The 18,811-nt window shown below is 42.1% G+C and overlaps 1 protein-coding gene across 1 annotated transcript in view; it reads left to right on the forward strand.

Moving 5' to 3' along the window:
• The window catches only part of LOC139945915 (uncharacterized), a 30,569-nt gene that overhangs the window by 6,633 nt on the left and 5,125 nt on the right, over nt 1-18,811 (forward strand). Inside the window, exons 8-25 of the mRNA XM_071943431.1 lie at nt 488-651; nt 1,128-1,358; nt 1,727-1,967; nt 2,288-2,620; nt 2,976-3,179; nt 3,712-3,932; nt 4,393-4,596; nt 4,942-5,145; nt 5,481-5,635; nt 6,022-6,373; nt 6,604-6,859; nt 7,400-7,631; nt 8,220-8,482; nt 9,243-9,528; nt 10,051-14,933; nt 15,385-16,923; nt 17,180-18,104; nt 18,400-18,776. Coding sequence (XP_071799532.1) covers nt 488-651; nt 1,128-1,358; nt 1,727-1,967; nt 2,288-2,620; nt 2,976-3,179; nt 3,712-3,932; nt 4,393-4,596; nt 4,942-5,145; nt 5,481-5,635; nt 6,022-6,373; nt 6,604-6,859; nt 7,400-7,631; nt 8,220-8,482; nt 9,243-9,528; nt 10,051-14,933; nt 15,385-16,923; nt 17,180-18,104; nt 18,400-18,776 — 11,070 coding nt within the window. The remainder of the gene's footprint in view (nt 1-487; nt 652-1,127; nt 1,359-1,726; nt 1,968-2,287; nt 2,621-2,975; nt 3,180-3,711; nt 3,933-4,392; nt 4,597-4,941; nt 5,146-5,480; nt 5,636-6,021; nt 6,374-6,603; nt 6,860-7,399; nt 7,632-8,219; nt 8,483-9,242; nt 9,529-10,050; nt 14,934-15,384; nt 16,924-17,179; nt 18,105-18,399; nt 18,777-18,811) is intronic.

The raw sequence follows: 18,811 nt of genomic DNA on the forward strand, positions 1-18,811 counted from the left end.
AGCACCTGAACTAATATTTTTACCATTGGTGGCTTCATGACCGTCTCGCTAAAAAGGGCTATTTAGTACCACAGCAGCTGAAAAATGTTTTATTCTAACAGAAGTCCCCTAACTTCCGTTAACTGCATTTTAAAAAATACAATTTTTCAAAATATAAGTTAAGCTTTTGTCATTCACTTGCGGTTACACCAATTTATCCTGACATCCCAAGTGTATTTTCCTAATCTTCACCTGAACCCAAATCCTAATCTAACATTGGGTTGCTGATGGAACATAGAGCAGGGGAATTTTCACAAAGATTGAGGACTTAGGAGTCCTAATAATTTTCAAGAACTTACGGCTAGTTGCTGCTAAAATATGACAAGTAAATCGTCTTAACTCGAGACAAGACTATGTAGTCTAAAATCTTTGTGAAATCCACCCCTGCCACCCTTATTAATCATGAGTTGTTCAGGGTGTTCATGGTCTTTGTACTTAAATTTTGCAGAGCATTGGCAACATGGGTGAAGCCGTACAGAAGTTCGACAGTGACGAGATGTACACCACCGAGCAGATCGTTCCCCGTCTGAAGGAATGCATCGCCCGAAAGGACCTCCACCACAACATCTCAATGGCCGCCATCCAGGCTTTCCGTCGCTTCAACATCCCAAGGTGAGCTTGAGAATCAGTCATCTAGGGCCCAGTTTCATAAAGAGTTAAGACTAGTCTTAACCCCTTGGGCTCATCTCCATACAGCTGCTTGGAGCACAAGAAGTAGCCAAGCACAACAAAATTAAGCTTACCATAATAGGTTACCAGCTAAACTACCATGTCACATGTAGGCCTACCGTTTGTAACTGGTATCCTGCTCATTTCTGTTAAGCAGACAATTGTTTAATAATATTCACTACTAGAACATGAAATAGCAACAAGCATTTGTTTGAAAAAATACATCACACTAAAAACACTTCGAAAGCAAAAACGTGATACCGCATTAAATCAAGTAACCACTTTGCTGTAAACACACCGCTTCTCTATCGGAACTAAGCAATTTTATCAATAGTCTTTCTCTGAAATTGATATTTTGGCTTGAAAATTACCGCCTCTATATTGAAACTTCTCTAAAATTGATGTTGTCGTTTTTACAGCACTGACGAGAAGAGAGTCCGCACTTCACTGAAGGAAGTCCTCGGAGACTCCTCAAGGAAGGTCCACTCCCGCATCGCTGCTTACCTGATGGTCATGCGTAGCCACCCTGAGATTGTTGATCTGGAGGAGATCATTGAAATCATGCTGAACGAGCCTCTCATGCAAGTTAAGGCTTTCGTCTTCTCTCACATCGAGAATGTCCTGGAGTCAGATGAGCCCCTTGTTCAAGAGTAAGTTGTCTTCATCTGTTGATAAACGATGATTTCATGTTGATTAGAAAAAGTATGCAGTTGTTACTGAATCACAACTTCTTGATATGTGCAGTTCGTAAACCAATGTTTGTAAGAGAGAGATTGGCTGTTGCCAGTTTTGGCTATATCCCCTTGTGGGTGTTTGGCCAAGTTCCCTTGACAGAAATCATCAATGTTCAATGTTTAATGTAAAATTCTAAAAGAAAAAAAAAAAAAATTTTAAATTAAAATTATCTAATGTGACTTGCTCATAAAAACAGGTTTAAAAGAACCGTCGATTTTAGGGAAGCTGCTCCACCGTTTTATTTGTTTTCTTTCCTCTGATTTTGTTTCTCTTTTCTTAACAGTCTGAAGAGGAAGATTGTCGCTGCTATGGGCAACCGTATGCTCCCAGAGTACCCCAAGGACCCTCTACGATACTCTCGCAACATTGAGAAGTCTAAGGCAGTCAACGTCCCCTACCTGAACAAGACCATGGCTGCTCAGATGGAATCCAACATCATCTTCGACGCTGAGCACTACCTGCCCCATCACGTCATGCTCAACACAACCATCAATGTCCTCGGACAGAGCTGGAACTTGTTTGAGGTTAGTAGTTTTTCTGTGGAGATTCATTAGTTAAAAAGTTGTTTTCAGATTAAGGAAAACCACTTACAGAACATAAATTTAAATTGGCTTAGATCAAGCAAAACCCTCTTAGAGGTTTGAAAGTTTGAAATATGTTTCAGATCAAGCAAAACCACTTGGAGAATTATCAGTTTAAAAGATGATATAGATCAAGTGAAGCGACTTGAAGATTCAAAAGTTTCAAGATGTCTCAGATCAAGCAAAACCACTTGGAGATTCATAAGTTTTAATTCATAAGTAGCTAAAAACTAATCTTTTGCATAATTGTTGTTTTTTTTTAGGCTGGTGTTGAGATGAAAGGATTTGAATCTGCTCTTGAGGCCATCTTCGGCCCCATGGGGTACTACCCCGATGACATCCTCGGCAGCATCTACAAGCAGATGGACACCAAGATCCTCCCCAAGATGTGGAACGCCTACACCTTCCTGGTGGAAGAGGCTCAGGTCCAGATCGAGGACCTCCGCAACACACCCTACGCTGAGATGAGTGAGAAGATCTTGGAGAAACTTGATGCTGCCAAGAAGGTTATCCTTGAGAAGTTGAACATGGCTAAGCCCAAGACCACCACCACTCCCCAGAAGGAGAGCCCAATGGCTGAGCATATGAATGAAGTGGTAAGTGTTCATACACCTTAAAAGAGTCTTGTGTCTCGGTGATAATATTGCCGTCTTGCACAATGCAGAACTCACCTCTGTGCAATGCGCGCGTCCACCATTTTCGGAGTCAATTCCTTTGTGTTTACTTTGACTCCTCAAATGGCAGAAAGGATATGTACGTGAAAAATCGCTGCCATTCTCTAATGGTTCATTACTTAATACAAAGTAAGTCTGTTTTCCTGCAAAAAATATTTGCGTTTTGCCTTTAATGACTAAAAATCTGGTACCCTCACTTAAGTTTTGGAATTTTTGTGCATGGAGTTTGAGACATTTCTGTTTTATAACCGGTGTCTTTGATGAATTTTTTCTCCAGCTGACACAGGCCCTTCCAGCCGAATTCGAAGCCAAACTGAACAAGATCCATGAGATGATCCCCCAGGAAGCCCAGATGGTCCACGCCTCTGTGTACCTGAAGATGCTCGGTAACGAGCTCGGATACGTCAGCCTTGAAGACATCAAAGCCCTGATCCCAAGACTCAACTTCACCGTCGCTAACATCAAGACCGTTGCCAAGAAGGTACTTAAAAAAAGATAAAATTTAGTTCTTGTGAATTTGTGACATGCAAAATTGCTTTGTAAACGGGGTTACTAAAGCTATAAAGGTTTTGGAGAACTGGAGGACAATGACAGTGAATGGGCTAAGGCACTGATGTTGAATATATAAATTGCGGCCTTATTTTAGTTTTTAAACAAGTTTTTTTTTTGCGTTGATAAATCTTTTCATTACCAAATTGGATGCTTTTGAGGTTGTGTAGGTGTTTATAGGCAAGCTGTAAAAGGAAAAAAAAAACCATCAAAATATTTGAGTGTCAGTCTGAATCATTAGTTTTTAATTGATTCCAAGAGAATGGGACACTCTTCCTAATCACATCAAGGATGCTCAGACTATTCGTATTTTTAAGAAACTGCTCAAATAATATCTTTTTCAACAAGTCTATAGAAATTAGTTTCATGGAACTGTCTTGAGCGCCTTATTGAACAATTTTTAGTTTTTATTTTGGTGCTATATGAATTAATAAATTGATTGATATTTGTTTTTTTGTCTTCAGTACGCCCAAGAGATGATGGAGAATGTTGCCCAAGGAATTGAGAAGAACATCACTAAGAGCTTCATCTTCTTGGAGCGTGACTTCATCATCCCAACCAGCGCTGGTCTTCCTTTGAACTGCTCTGTAAATGGATCCGCTGTGCTTAGCCTGCGTATGCGTGCTGCCCTCGGTATGGAGCTGATTATGACTAAGGCTTTCGCCTCTGGCAGAATCGCCCCTAGGTAAGTTGTTTTTAGAAAATAAAAATAATATAGGCCTTTAAATAATCCATGGTACACACAGCAATTGCCAAGATGCCTTCTGTTTTTGCTGTTGTGCCCTTTGCAAAGTTCCAATTTACAAATTGACATTCCCACAGCATCCACAGCAATTGTCGTGTTGCCTTGTACTTTTGCTGTAGTGTCCTTTGCAAACTCCAATATAGATTGACATTTTCCTCATAGAAGTTCCCCTGACACCAGAGGAAAAACTACTGCATTTGTAAAGTGCTGTTTCTGTAGAAAAGACACTTCTGGCGCATAGACAAAAGAACTCTGCTAATGAATGTCTACTTGTCTTAAGTTCAGTGGAAGAGCATTCTAAAGAGATGGTCCAGCTTGTGAAAAACAATCATCTCTCGTTAATTATAGTTCATTTATTGTTCCTTAATAACTTGATCGTCTATTTCTGTTCTGTTTGTAGTGCTTCAATTGAGGTTGTGGGAACCATGGGAGTCAAGGTACCAGTCCTGGGTGAGGCTTCCGTCATGGCTAACGCCACTGCCTACCACGCCTCTCATGTTGAGGGTAACATCACCCTCGCTGGACCACACCTCAAGTTGAACCTCAACTCTACCCAGGGACCAATGAACCTCCTCAACTTCTCTACCAATTACTTCTTGGTCAAGTGAGTTTTTTTGTCACAGTCTGATCTTATGTAAAATTAAGTGGAACTCAGTGGTGTCATTTCAGAAATATTCATTATAAAATTTGAAAATAAAAAAACAAAGCATGAGATGACAAACCCAAGTAGAAATTGATTTTTCATTGAAACAGCACACTTTGGGAACAATATTTTAACAGAGTTTTATATAAATAAAGAGTTGACCTGCGGGTACAACCATGTATTAAATATCTTTTGTGGGAGTGTTGGCTTTGAAAAGATACAAATACTTTATTAAAATTTTAGCATCAAAGACATGTGCATTCTTGAACATAGGTTAAACATTTGTGTTCCTCTTTATTTCCTTAGGCCTGATGGTGGCATCCAGCTCATCCCAGGAGTGCAGAAGGACCGCGTTGATGTTAAGAAATGTGTCGGAGTCGCCAAGACCGTCCTCGGAACTGACCTGTGTGTCTCATGGGCTTACCCCAACGCTAGCTATGTTGATGAAGCACCTCGCTTCCCCATCACTGGACCAACCAGCTTCAACATCACTCTTGTCAACTCTGACAAGTAAGTCAAATCTATGTCCTTAAAAAATGTACTTTTTATGGGGCTGCTCATTGTGCTATGCTGAAGGGGTAACAATGATGCGGAGCCCAGGCAAGGATGTCTCTTCCATGGCAAAACAGCCTGACTAAAAAAATTACATTTTGAGAAAAGAAAGTACAGAGATGAGCTGTTAATCCATAAAACAAGATGAAAGTGTAAAAAGAGGCTGAGATGTTAATTCGCATCAATACATAGTATGCCTTTGAACCTTTGTTATGTAAAGTTTGGGGTAAATATTTAGGTATACACCCACACCAAACGGTGCACTTTATATTTCGGTTTCTCTTGTACCACAGGGCTCTGAAGACCTTCACTCTCGAGTTCTTGTACAAGAACATGAAGAAGGGAGGAAGCCCAGCCAAGAAGACAATGCAACAACTGATGAAGAAGAAGTCTGCAACCATGCCCGCTGAGATCACCGATGTCATCTTGGTTAACTTCACTGCTCCAGGTAAGTTTGTAAATCATGCCTTCTCTTCAAAGAGTCTTTGAAAAGTGCAGAATTCAACTTGCAAAAAAATATTTAAAAAATAAATGGAAATCCTCAAACATTGAGAACAGGTTTGAAGGTTAGGTTGGCGGTAGCACCATGTGTAACACTCTTTTGAGTTGTGTTGGTTCTGAAAAGAACCGGTTGTTGACCTCAACAGGTTTTTTTCATAATGTTTCTTCTCAGAACAAACACTACTCAAAAGAGATATACATATGGTGCCACTGCAAACCTCACCTAATAATACTTCAACCATGCAAAGTTTCAAATCCTATTGAGCTTTTGTACTGTTAAAACTTCTGTTGTTGACATCTTTAACCAAACTATTTATCATCTTCACACCCTAGGTGAGACCCTCAGAAGAGAGATCTCTTCCAAGATCACCTTCAACCGTGCCACCTACGAGACCAAGTGGAACTTCTCTGCCCCCGAGCTCCAGACCTACGCCTTTGCCGGCCTTCTTAACCTCAAGAACCCCAAGACCAACACCAAGGGTATCCACCTCGTTGCCAATGCCACTGTCACTCCCGAGTACAATGCATCCGTCTCTCTGACCCTGAAGAACGTCACCACTGTGGAGAAGACAAACCTCACCGCCGTCTTCAATGTTTCCGTTATGGAGCTTTACTTTGCCAATGTTGCTCAGTTTGTGAAGGAAGGCATGAATGTTAAGGCCAGCGCAACCAACTTCTACTACTGGTAAGTTCTGATGCACACTTCTCTCATGGGCCCAATTTCATAAAACTGTTAAACTTAAACGAAAATTGAGTGGGGCACCAGTCACAACAATGTAAACTTAAAATGTAATCTTTGTTGGTAACCTGTTTCTGTTATGGAGGTAAACATGCACCAATGTAGTTCACAAAATCCAACCATTATCCTCGACAATAAAACTTGCATATTTTTTTTCTCACTTAACCTTTGTGTAGGGATAATGAGACACCAATCTACCAGCAGATTCTCTTCCCCCTCTACAACTACGCCATCCGTCAGGATAAATACCGCCAGAACACCGCTTTGGTTCAGTGGGACGTCACTCGTTTTAGCCCAGAAGCATACAATGTTGATGCCAAGGCACTCCTGAGTGTATTCCAACAGAACCTGACCTTCGCCAGCCAAGCTAGGAGAGTAGAAGCTGTATCTTATGATAACGATATGGACATTAAATTCGCCAACTGCTACATGGTAAGCTTCATTTTCCAAAGTTTTCTTTCTTTCACTTCTGTATATCTGTTGTTCGAAAACAAAAATAGCTAAGAATTCATTTAACAAGATTCTTAAATTATCTACATGACATAAGTGGTGTTCGAAGCTTTTCATTGTGTGACAAATAGGTAGTAGCTAAAAAATAGTTAACTTGCGAATACAACTATGTAGCAAATCTCTTGTTTTCTCCTGAAGATGAACATAGTATACTACTTGACCACACCAGCCCTGTTCAGAGCCAACACTCCCTCAAAAGAGATTTAGTACATGTTGTGCACCTGCAAGTTAACTACTTTTTAGTAACTTTGTGGTTTGCATGACTTGATTGGTCCTCTGTTCAATAGACAGAAAAATCTTCCACTCCTTTCTTGAGAAGACATTTAACCGCACTTATTATTGCCATGCGTAGGAACCAACCAACGAGATACATATCTTGAGAAATATTTCCATTACCCTTGTGAAAACCTTAAACAAGATCATCAAGACTAACTTAATCGTTTGTTTTGTGTGTCTTGGCAGGATTACTCAATCCTCAACAGTACATTGAGCTTCCGTAACTCTGTACTGTCACCAACCGTCACCAAGGGGGACTTCAGAATGGCACTGACACGTAATGACAAATCAATCGTCTACGAACATGAGAGGATCTTCAGTCCCAAGGAGCTGAACGAAACTGTCACCATCGGTTTTGAGAAGATGGAGAAGACTTTGAAGCCAAGCTTCGAAGCTTACAGAGATTGGACTTTCTTGAGTAAGTGATTGAACAAAATGGAAATACTATAACAAAAGCAGGAACAAATTCTGTTTCAAAATCATGAAAGAATTCAAACGGAAATAGATTTTCAATCAGTCATTTTGAATGTTAAGAAAGTTTTGAATTCTTAACTTTGGGTCTACCAGGGTCCGTTAAATAATTATGCTATCATATAATTGATTTTGTTTGTTGTGCTTTGCAAAGTTTAATAACAAATATGAAAAAAAGCAAACTCTGGGGGGACAAATAAAACCCACCCAAGTACTTTGGGTGATTTTTCTGCCAATTGCTTAATAAATTTTTTATAAGAGTTTGTAGCTACACAAAGGGAACAAAAACTAATGATGGGAATGGAATTGTGCATTGCTAAGTGCCAGCTTTCGCTAATGCTCTCCTAAAAATGTCTCTGTTTGTCACACTGTACTGGTTTTCTACCAGTCACCTAAAAGTATTTTTGTTAATGCATTTTCTTCATTGCTTGATTGCGTGCTTTGTAGAGGGTCGATAAATCCCTTGAAGTATTATTAAAACTATTATTACTATCAGAATGTAACTTATGTTTTTATTTACTATGTGTAATTGCAGGCATGTATGGCGACAGCGCATTCACCACAACCAAGACTTCTTACAATATGACCACCAAGCTTTGCCTGCGCAATGAGACCATGGATACCATGGAGCCAACCCCAGTCATGTACATGGCTTACTTCAACGTTAGTCTGCCAAATCCAATGAGTGAGGAACGCATCACATACAGCATGAGCGGCCGCTATGCCAATGAGTCTCTACTCCTTGACAACCAGTACAGCTATTGGACCCAGTTCAACACCACTGTACCAACACTGAAGGTAAGCCCACTTCACAGGATCTGATGCCTTTTCCAAACTGGTGGCTACGGCTTTGGATGTGGTTAGATTTTCATGTCCTCATCATGCATTAAATATAGTATCACCCAACAGCAACAGTCGTAGCCTTAGCTGTAGCTGTCAATCCCGATACAGCCTCGAACTAACAAGGCCCGATTTCGCTAAGCACAAAGATTCACCTGAAGATGAGTCGGTATAATCTCTTGTATTGTGACATTATACTTTGCTTATAAGTTAAGATTGATTTCCACTTAAAGAACAATCTTAGTTCTTAGTGGAATCGAGCTTGCACTTTATTTACTAATGAAATAAACTATGGTAAAATAACTTCTTTTGCACTCATTAATGTGGAACATTAGCAAGATATTCTTTATCCCCACTGAAAAACAATGAACATATTACCTGACAATTCATGCAAATAGTAAGAGTATTTTTTAGGATTTGAGTTACGATCACAACTGACAGTTGCCATGTTTTCATCTAATAATATTATCATCAGACAATGTAAAGCCAGTGCCTATACAGCCCTCAACATGTTCTGATTAAAGACAAATACTCTCTTACTGTTAACTAGTGCAGCTGCTTCTTTGTCACAAGACTATTTCTTCATACATGTATCTATCGGCAGTTGGACATAGTTTTTTAGTCTTTTCGAACACTCTACAAAGTGGTCCTTTCTTTTCTATAATCGACTGAAACTGTTGCAGCCAAAACTTAAAGAATCCTCTTTTATTTCCTTTAGCTGAAGACTGCTTCCGTCTACACTCTCATGAAATCCGAGAATGACTTTGTCTTCTGGTTTAACGACACTGCCATGACAATGGAGGAGAAGCCTCTGTTCATCATCGACTCCGATCTGACTTTGAGCAAGCAGAGAGGCAACTACCTTGCCTTCAGGACTGTCACACCAGTCTACAACTTCACCTTCAACGTGAACGCTGACAAGGACCAGGAGAAGGGATGGGTTCTGAGCTACACCACTTCTCACAACAACACTCTGACTGATCTCCTTAATGTTACTCAAGCTGGTGAGTTGTTGCTTTCGAGCTTTGAAATAATTTGCAGAATGATTCATCACATTCCTCCATACTTTATTTATTTGTTCTCTGCCTTGTAAAAGAGCTTTGTTTATTTGTTACTTCTTTATAAATTATTGTTATGGCTTTGTAATGATTTCATGAAGTATGAAAATAGTTGTGAGTTTAAATTGAAATTAAAATCTTGACTCAAACAAACTGGGTAGCCGAACTTGATAACCTTTGCTTGCTGTGAAGGATTTTGGAATATAGTTTACACATATTGCCAAAGGAAAATTTCTTATGGCCAAATACTTCAAATATTGCTCAATTTCTGTTGTAAATTGCAAAGGTTAAACACTTAAATTTCAAAACCTGCAAGACACTTCAATTCAAAACATTTTAAATGCTTATAAAGTTCAGTTTATAATTAAGTTTTGGTGAGCCAGTTTATACCTCGTCATTTATACAAATTTTAGTACTGTTCCAAGAAATTAATGAAATTTTTCTTTTCCTTTATTCTCTTCTCAACAGCCACAGCAACTCTGAGCCGTGAAGCCATGTCGTTGAACGGTATGTTTTACCACCCCTGGCTGCAAGCTGACATGACCAACATCCTCACACCAAGTGGTCCCATCAAGCGAATCAACGTGCCTGAGCTTAAAGAGTTCATCGTTGAGGCCTACAGAAAGACCTTGGAGCTGAACATGGATGGGCTGAAGGAGATGAGCCGCGAAGCTGTACAGTTGGTTCTGGACTCCCGTTTGGAGTTGACCAACTCACTTCGTGCTTACACACCAATGGTCGCTAACCTGACGCTGGATAACTCCTTCTTAATCGACAGCACCATGCTGCACAATGTCTTCGACATTGAAGTCAACCGCTCAAGATGTGGATCTGGTCTGAGAGTCAACACAACTTCCTTGATCAATGCCGAGGGCATGAAGACTGGCCTGAGCTACAGAGTAAAGGGACGCCGTCTACCTGAGATCTCTGGTAACCATACCATTCAGGTCCTGAAGGAAGATGAGAGCCACATGAAGGTAGATGTTCAGAATGACTTCCTCTTCGGTTCTCGCTTTGTTAACCTTACCACCAATGCTGACTACCAGATCAAGAAGATGAACAGGCCCTGGAGGTTTGAGGCCATCAATAGTGGCATCAAGTACAACCTAACCAGCCCACTGATGAACTCCTCCATGGAATCTGGTCTTTTCTTTGACAACTTCGAGAACATCACCAACTTCAATGGTATTGAGTATTCTCTGAATCACAATGCTACCTCAAGGTGGGCTAACACCTCAACCCTCTCTGGTATCAGGTTTAATGGATTCAGGTCTCTCTTCAACTTCGATGACATCTCATCTGCTCTTGTACACAGCTTCAACTCAACTCTGACCAACTGGACCACAGATGCTAGGTTCAACCTTCATAACGTTCGCTCTTTGTTCAACTTTGACCGTCTGGATGCTGGTGCCGAGTACAACATGGCCTCTCGCTGGTCTAATGTCTCAACTGGGGCTGAATACCTCGTCGATGGACTCACTGCTCCTTTTGCATTTAGGCTCATTGACGGCAAAATTTACCACAACATCACCACTCCCTGGTCCGAGATGACAACAGAAGGTCTTCTTCAGTTCAACAACTTCATCTCCATGTTCAACTTTGGTGGAATTCAAGCATCAGGAGAGAACAAGATGGTCTCTTCCCTGTCCAACTGGACCAATGATTTCCTTATCGACTTCTCCAACTTCCGATCTCTCTTCAACTTTGACCGCGTCCTCATTGAGGCTGGCAACCGAATGAACTCTTCCTTGGCAAACTCTTCCAACACTGGTGTGCTTGAGGTCAACAATGTCCGCTCCATCTTTGAGTTTGATGAAGTAAGATCCTCTGCTGTACATGATGTCACAACTCCATTGGGCAACTGGACTCTTGGAGTTGGAATGGACCTCAACAACTTTGCTTCTCTCTTCAAATTTGACGAAGCAACATTCGGAGCCAAGCACAACTTGACTTCCACCTGGTACAACACTACCACAGAGTCTGAGCTTGCCCTTCGCAACATGAGATCTCCATTTTCCTTTGGTAAGATCATGGCTGCCATGGAACACAACACCAACACTTCTATGGGCAACTGGACAACATACTCCGGCATCTCACTAAACGGGTTCCAGAGTATCTTCAACTTCCAGAGCATTGATGCTGCCTTGGGACATGAGATCAAATCCCAGTGGGTCAACTGGACCACCAACTACAACATGCAGTTGGATGACGTCCGATCCCTGTCTGTCTTCCGTAATGCCAACAGTGGATTCTCCACAGTTCTTACAAGCAAATGGGGTAACATGACCACCAACACCGGAATGCAGTTTGAGGCTTTCAGGTCACTCCTAGACTTCAACAGAATTGGCGCATTCTACAATACCTTCATTAACTCCAGCATCGTGAATGCTTCTCACACCTTTGAAAATGAAGTTGTCAACTCAAGAGGTCTGTTTTCTTTTGATAGTGCAACCAGCAAGATGACCACAAATGTTGTTAGCATTTTGGGAAATGCTGAGCTCTCCAACAATGTCCAGCTGAACAACTTTGTCAGCCTTGCCACATTCAGGAACATCAAGCACACTCTTACTGTAGATGTCATTGCTCGTTATGTCAATGCCACTCACTTCAGTGAGTTGACTTTGGATGGCTTTTCTGGCATCTTCACTTTCGGTAAGGTTCAACACCAACTGCGTTCCAACCTTGTATCTCGCTTCTTGAATGCCTCCATGCAAGATGACCTCAAGCTTCTTAACTTTGTATCTCTGAAGCAATATGAGTCTGCTTCCCTTGGAGTCAACCATATTGTCAACAGCTTTATTGGCCAGTTGGAGTTGAACCAATCTTATGGTATCTCTGGCATGCGTGACTTCATGAGTTTCCAGAAGGCGAATGCCAACATCATCTTTATAGGCGAAGGACCCCTTGGACACCTCACTCTGAAGCATGATCAAAAAATTAAGGACATGTCTGGCATGTTCAAGATTCAGTCCGCTACCCTTACCCAAGAAGCTAAGCTTTTGGCTCGTTTCTTCAACCTGACGGCAGTCTTCTCTCGGGAGACTAACCAGATGGCAGGTCCCTTCAAATTCCAACGTATTAATGGCAGCATCAACTACGATGTGAGCACCCCAGTTGGAACACTGAAGGCCGGCGCAAGTACTGATCTGAGTAACTTCAAGAACATGATGAAGTTCCGTCTTATTAACAACACTGCCCTTCTCAACATGACCAGCCGTTTCATGAACCTGACCCACCTGACTCAGACAGAGTTCCACAACTCCCGCCGTTTGATGGATTTCGAGCACATCATTGCCAACACGAGCACCAACTTCTCCTCTCCAATTGGAAAGGTTGCAACCACTTCTGTTGCTGAACTCAACAACTTTGATGACTTTTTCAAGTTCTCCTTGGTCCGTGTCAACAACACTGTAAACATCAGCAACTGCTATCTTAATGCCACCAGTGTACATGGTGTAGAGTTCAACAATTTCCGCAAAGCCTTTACCTTTGAGAGAGTCAATGCATCCAGTCAGTTGAATCTTAGCACACCTCTTGGTGTTGCCAGCAACATTGCTGAGATTGCATTTGAAGACTTCACCAGCTTGTTCAACTTCCGCATCATCAACTTCACTTCTCGTGCAAATGCCAGCAGCAAACATGTCAACGCTACAAGCCTGACTAATGTTACGCTGAATAACTTCTCCTCCTTGACAGCCTTTGAAAGCATCATTGCTCTCACCAAGAACAACCTCAATACCCCTGTCTTCAACACCTCAGGAAAAACTGGTATTGAGATGCACAACTTTGCAAGCCTGTTCAACTTTGGCCGTGTGAATGCTAGCGTTATTGCTGAGCTGACAAGCAAGTTCATCAATTCATCCAATGAGGCTGCAGTTGAGTTCATCAACTTCACCAAGCTGTACACTTTTGAAAGAATCAATGCTACCGGAAAGACCAACCTGAGCATTCCCTTCATCAACACCACAGCTGTGGGATCTGTTGGTTTCCATGACTTCCGCAACCTCATTGACTTCTCTCGCATCAATTCTTCTATCGAGGCTAACTTGACCAACTGTTTGGCCAATTTGACCACCAGTGGCAGCATGGAGCTGAACAACATGTCCGGTTTTAGCAAGTTTGAGCTGCTGAATGGCACCACAAGAGTCAACCTCAACAGTATCTTGCTGAACTTGACCACTGCCACCAACATGGAGATCAACAGAATGACTGGATTTGCCCGCTTCCAGCGCATGATCAACAATGCAAGCATGAACGTCACCAGCAGGTTGGCCAACATGACTGCAGCAGTCAACTCTGAAGTCAACAACATGACCGGTCTGAACAAGTACGAGCGCATCCTTGGAAATGCCAGCCTTAACTTCACCAGCAAGCTTGCCAACTTGTCTGCTGGCACTGGCATGGAAGTGAACAACATGACTGGTATGATGGTGTACGATAGAATCCTTGCTAATGCTAGCATGAACTTCAGCAGCCCCATCGTCAGCCTCAACAGCAGTTCCAACATGGAAGTGAACAACATGACTGGTTTCAGCAGATTTGAGCGCATTATTGGAAACGCAAGCCTGAACGTGACCAGCCAGATCGCCAACTTGACCACTGGTACAAACATGCTGATCCGCAACATGAGAGGAATTGGTCAGTTTGATCAGATCATCGGCAATGCCAGCTTGAACTTCACCAGCAGAGTCGCCAACATAAGCACCCAGCACCTTATTGAGATGAACAACTTTGCCAATCCCATCACTTTCGAGAAGCTGAACTTCACCAGTAACATGGATGTCACCAGCATGATCGGCAAGGTCGCCCTGAAGGGAGGTGTTGAAGCCCACAATGTAAACCTCTTGTACACCTTTGACCGTGTCAATGGCAGCATCGCCGCAACAGCTGTCAGTAAGATCGCCAATTTGACCGCTGGAGCCAACCTAGGTCTGCATGGTGTCGCTACTCCTACTAACTTCGGGAGAGTCGAGGGTGACCTTAAGTGGGATCTTGTTTCCAAGTACATAACAGCTGGACAGAACTCAATGTTTTTGCTCGACCGTTTCCGTGATCTCCGTACCTTCAATGGCATCTCTGGTAACACCCGCATCTTCATCGACACTCCAGTCTACGTCACTGAACTCCGCACCAACCTGAACATCGACAATGCATACAACTTTGTCCAAGAAGCTGAGATGCTGTCCGAGGTAATCACAGGCAACAGGTATCAAGTTATCCTTCGACAGACAGCTAATAATGACCGCATCCTGCTCAATGCTACCATCCCAGCTCGTGGATCTCTCTGCGCAGAAGGACATCTCAACCCTGTTGGCGATGAGTTGACCATGACTCTCTTCCACCAGAAGAAGGTACTTAAATATAATTTTGTGAAAGTCCAGAACAAAAACTCTGTATATTTGATGTGTGAAATTTTGTTTTTAACTAATGAATCTAAAAAGAATGAAAATAATGACAGTTAACAAAATCTTAAATGTTGCATAGTACCTATCTTCAACAAAAAGGAGTTACTTAAAAATTTGTTTTTTGGAGTCCAGAACAAAACTTTGTATTTTTAAGAGTGGTATTCCGTTTTAAACTATTGAATCTAAAAAGATTGAAAACAATTACTGTCAATTTGATGAGGGAAAAAATCTTAAATAAGCATCATGACTTTCTTCCACAATAAGGAGGTACTTGAATTTAGTCCTAAACCTAACTCTGTTTGTTTGATGAGTTACATGTTATTTTAAACTGTTGTATTTGGAAAGATTGAAACAATGACTAATAATTCATTACATTTTATCCTTGTAATTTTCTCAGGATATCAAGACCATCGACCTGAGCTTGCTGCTTAAATTGAACAATACTGGTGTCATCTACAGCAATGTCAGCTGGAACCCAGAGACCCTTCAGGCCATCAAAGAATTCAAGAATGAGATCTACAACAACCTCCTTGAGATGGTCCGAAATGCCAGCAACACCTCCAAGGTGTACCTCGAGCAAGGCCTCAACACCACTCTTGAGCTTCTGAACCAGGCAGTTGATGTTGCTAACACCACCTACAACCTTTTGAACTTCACCATCTACAACCCACGTGAAGCTTTCCAGAATTTCCATGAGCTTGAGCAAGTCCAAAAGCTGATGGAGAAGTGGAACGTAGCCATCCAAAAGGTTAATGACACCATCAGGGGTGTTGTTAACCGCATGGATTTCACCACAGTTGAATCTATCATCGACAGCTTCAAGGCACTGGAAGAGGTTCAGAGGGTTGAGCAGATTGTGAAAGATTTCATCAGGAAGAATTCCAAGAGGATGTCAAGAATGATCGACGCAAACGTTGAGAAAGTCAAGCAGCTTATCCAGGAATACACTCTAAAGTTTGAACAAGCCCGAGAGGAGTTTCTCCGAATCACCAAGGACCCGGAACACCTCATCAATGTCTGGGTTATGAAGTGCATTGATATGACCGTATACGATGCCGCTGTAAAGAGCTACGACCTGACCCAAGACTACTCACTTCTAGCTTTGAACTACTCAAAGAACTTCAGCCGTCAAGCTCTGAACTACACCAAGACCTTCAGCCGTCAAGCTCTGAACTACACTCTCAACTTCACCGAGTGGGCCGTCAATAACACCAAGGGCTTCACCCAGTTGGCTGTGTACAAGATCAACAACTACGCCGTCCTGGTGTACAACTACACAATGAATGTATCTAAGATGGCTCTGGAGTTTGGTCGCAACTACTCTGATGAGGTTAGAGTGATCTCCGAGGCTGGTCTTGAATATGCTTTGTACTACAAAGAATTGGCTCTGAACAAGACCGAGTTGGTTATGAATGTGACCAGACCTTACATTGTCTGGGTTGATGAAATCAGCATGCCATACAGAGTCATCGCTGTCGAGTATGCTCAACAGCTCAAGAAAGATACCGGCAAGAAAATGGTTGTTATTTTGAAGAACGCCAAGGCAGCTGGTAAAGCCGCCATCAAGTATGCTGTGATTGGTTACAAGACCGGCCTCAGCTATGCGTCCTATGCAACTGCCTACGTCATTGAGATCAGCAAGGACCCCGAGCATATCTTCAACAGGTACCTCGCACAATACCTTGAAGGCACCATCTTCCAGGCTGGCGAGAGAGCTTACTACCATGTCAAAGATGCTGCTGACAAGTGGTACCTAGAGGCTGAGGTGATCTACCAGAAGTACTACACCGAGATGGAAGAGCTCATCAACACCACTGTGGAGAAACTGTCAACTTTCGTGGAGCTGAAGCTCAACCAATTTGATGTCCTAAGCAAGAACGAGACCCACTCCATCAACATCTACCTCCGCAAGTACTTTGAGAAGAGTCTCTTTGAGGTATGATAACTAAAATTCCTGTTTTTTTATTATTTCTCTTGGTCGAAGGCAACTTGTTTAACTAAAGAATCCATAGTTTAAAAAACAAGGCAGTTTTACTTAAATCATGGCTCTCTTTGTGCAACATTTGACAATGTCTGGAACGAGAAATATTTAGGTGAACAGGTGGTATCAAACTACCTCAGTAAACTCAATATTATTTTTCTAACAAAACAAAATCTTAATCATTTCCTCCCACTTTCTTAATTCTGCCCAGATTGTTGAGTTGGTTAAGAACAAGATCACCGTTACCCGTGAGAATGGCCGTATTCTCCAAACTCAGTTCAGGCAATGGTTGAAGAAGGCTGCCAAGCAGCCCTTCGAGGTCACCAAGCAAGAAGTCAGACAGTTCTTCAATGCCAAGTACGAGAAAGCCCAAGTGCTGATCGAGGAGTTCCTTGCTCGTGATGATGTCATTGAGATTCTTGAGAAGATCAAGAAGCCTCTGCTCTGGGCCAACCAGACTCGCTTCCAGCCCCTGCAACAAACCATCGATGAGGTTAAGGTTATCCTAGAAGAAGCCAAATCCATGGCCAAAGCACTATACCTTGACCTCACTGAGCGAGAAGAGTACCAGCAAACCATGCAAGTCTACAGAGACTTCATGGCTAGAGAAGATGTCACCAAGGTCTTAGAGGTTGCCGAGAAAATGATGCTGTGGGCCAACCAGACCCGCTTCCAGCCGCTGGAGGTGACCCGCGAGGAAATCATGATGGTCCTGAGGAAAAACTCAGAGATCATTCGTGAGAAGATCATGACCTTCCCCGTAGAGTCCAATGTAAGAAAGGCTGTAGCGTTTGTTACTGTCTTGGCTGAAGACACCAAAGTACTCGCCATCAAGTACATCGATCTCGTCAATGAGACGTACATCATCGTGATGGATGTTGCTGAAGAGAAATACTTGCTCGTCAAAGAATACGCTGAAGAGAAATACTTGCTCATCAAAGAATACGCTGTTGAGCAATGGCGTTACTTGAAGGAAGAGACCACATACGTTGTTCGGGCTGAGGAGCTTCTTGAACAGACCAAGGCTTTCGTGACTGACCAGATCGAGTACACAAGAAATCTTGCTGAAGAGGTTAAGGTTGCTTCCATCGAGATGGCTCAGGATTACATCACCTATGTCAACGGCACCATGCCAGGTAAGAACAATGTTTTTGTTTTTTTAGTACGATGCAGGGGTTGATTTCACAAAGAGTTAGGACTAGTCTTAACTTAATTAGGACTATTCCTAGAAGATAATAAAATCTTAAGGCTAGTCCTAAGTAAGGACGAGTAATTTACTCAACTTAAAATCGAGATAAGACTAGTCATAACTCTTTGCGAAATTCACCCCTGATCAGATGTATCTATTTGTTTGTATTTTTATTTATTTATATTTTTGTTCTATACTTAAGAGTTAAACATCAATTGTGAATATTTTGATTATTCTTTCAGGTTGGTTTGTCCGTTATTACGAACTGAATCAGATCCCATTCAAGGCATTCATCCGCTACGTTACCTTCCTCTACGACAGTCAAAACAGAATTGTCTACGTTGTCCGTTATGTCATCTCAGAGATCCCAGTCGTCTTCGATAACGGCCTGAACGCCATCGGACAAGTTGGAGAGCACAGCTATGCTATGAACACCAGCCACCCAATCTCATGGGCCAGCTTCCGCGAGACCCCCACTTTGACCGAGGCCCAGTGGAACATGATCGAGGAGACCAAGGACTTGATCAAGCTCAACCTCATTGAGCCTTCCGTCGTTAAAATCAAGGAATGGGTGAGACGTGCCAATGAGACTCAACAGGAGATCCGTGAATACATTGAGGTTAGTTTGGTTTTTAATACGGAGACTTTTTTACA

The sequence above is a fragment of the Asterias amurensis genome, chromosome 13 (genome assembly GCF_032118995.1).
Source record: "Asterias amurensis chromosome 13, ASM3211899v1".
Classification (NCBI taxonomy): domain Eukaryota; kingdom Metazoa; phylum Echinodermata; class Asteroidea; order Forcipulatida; family Asteriidae; genus Asterias; species Asterias amurensis.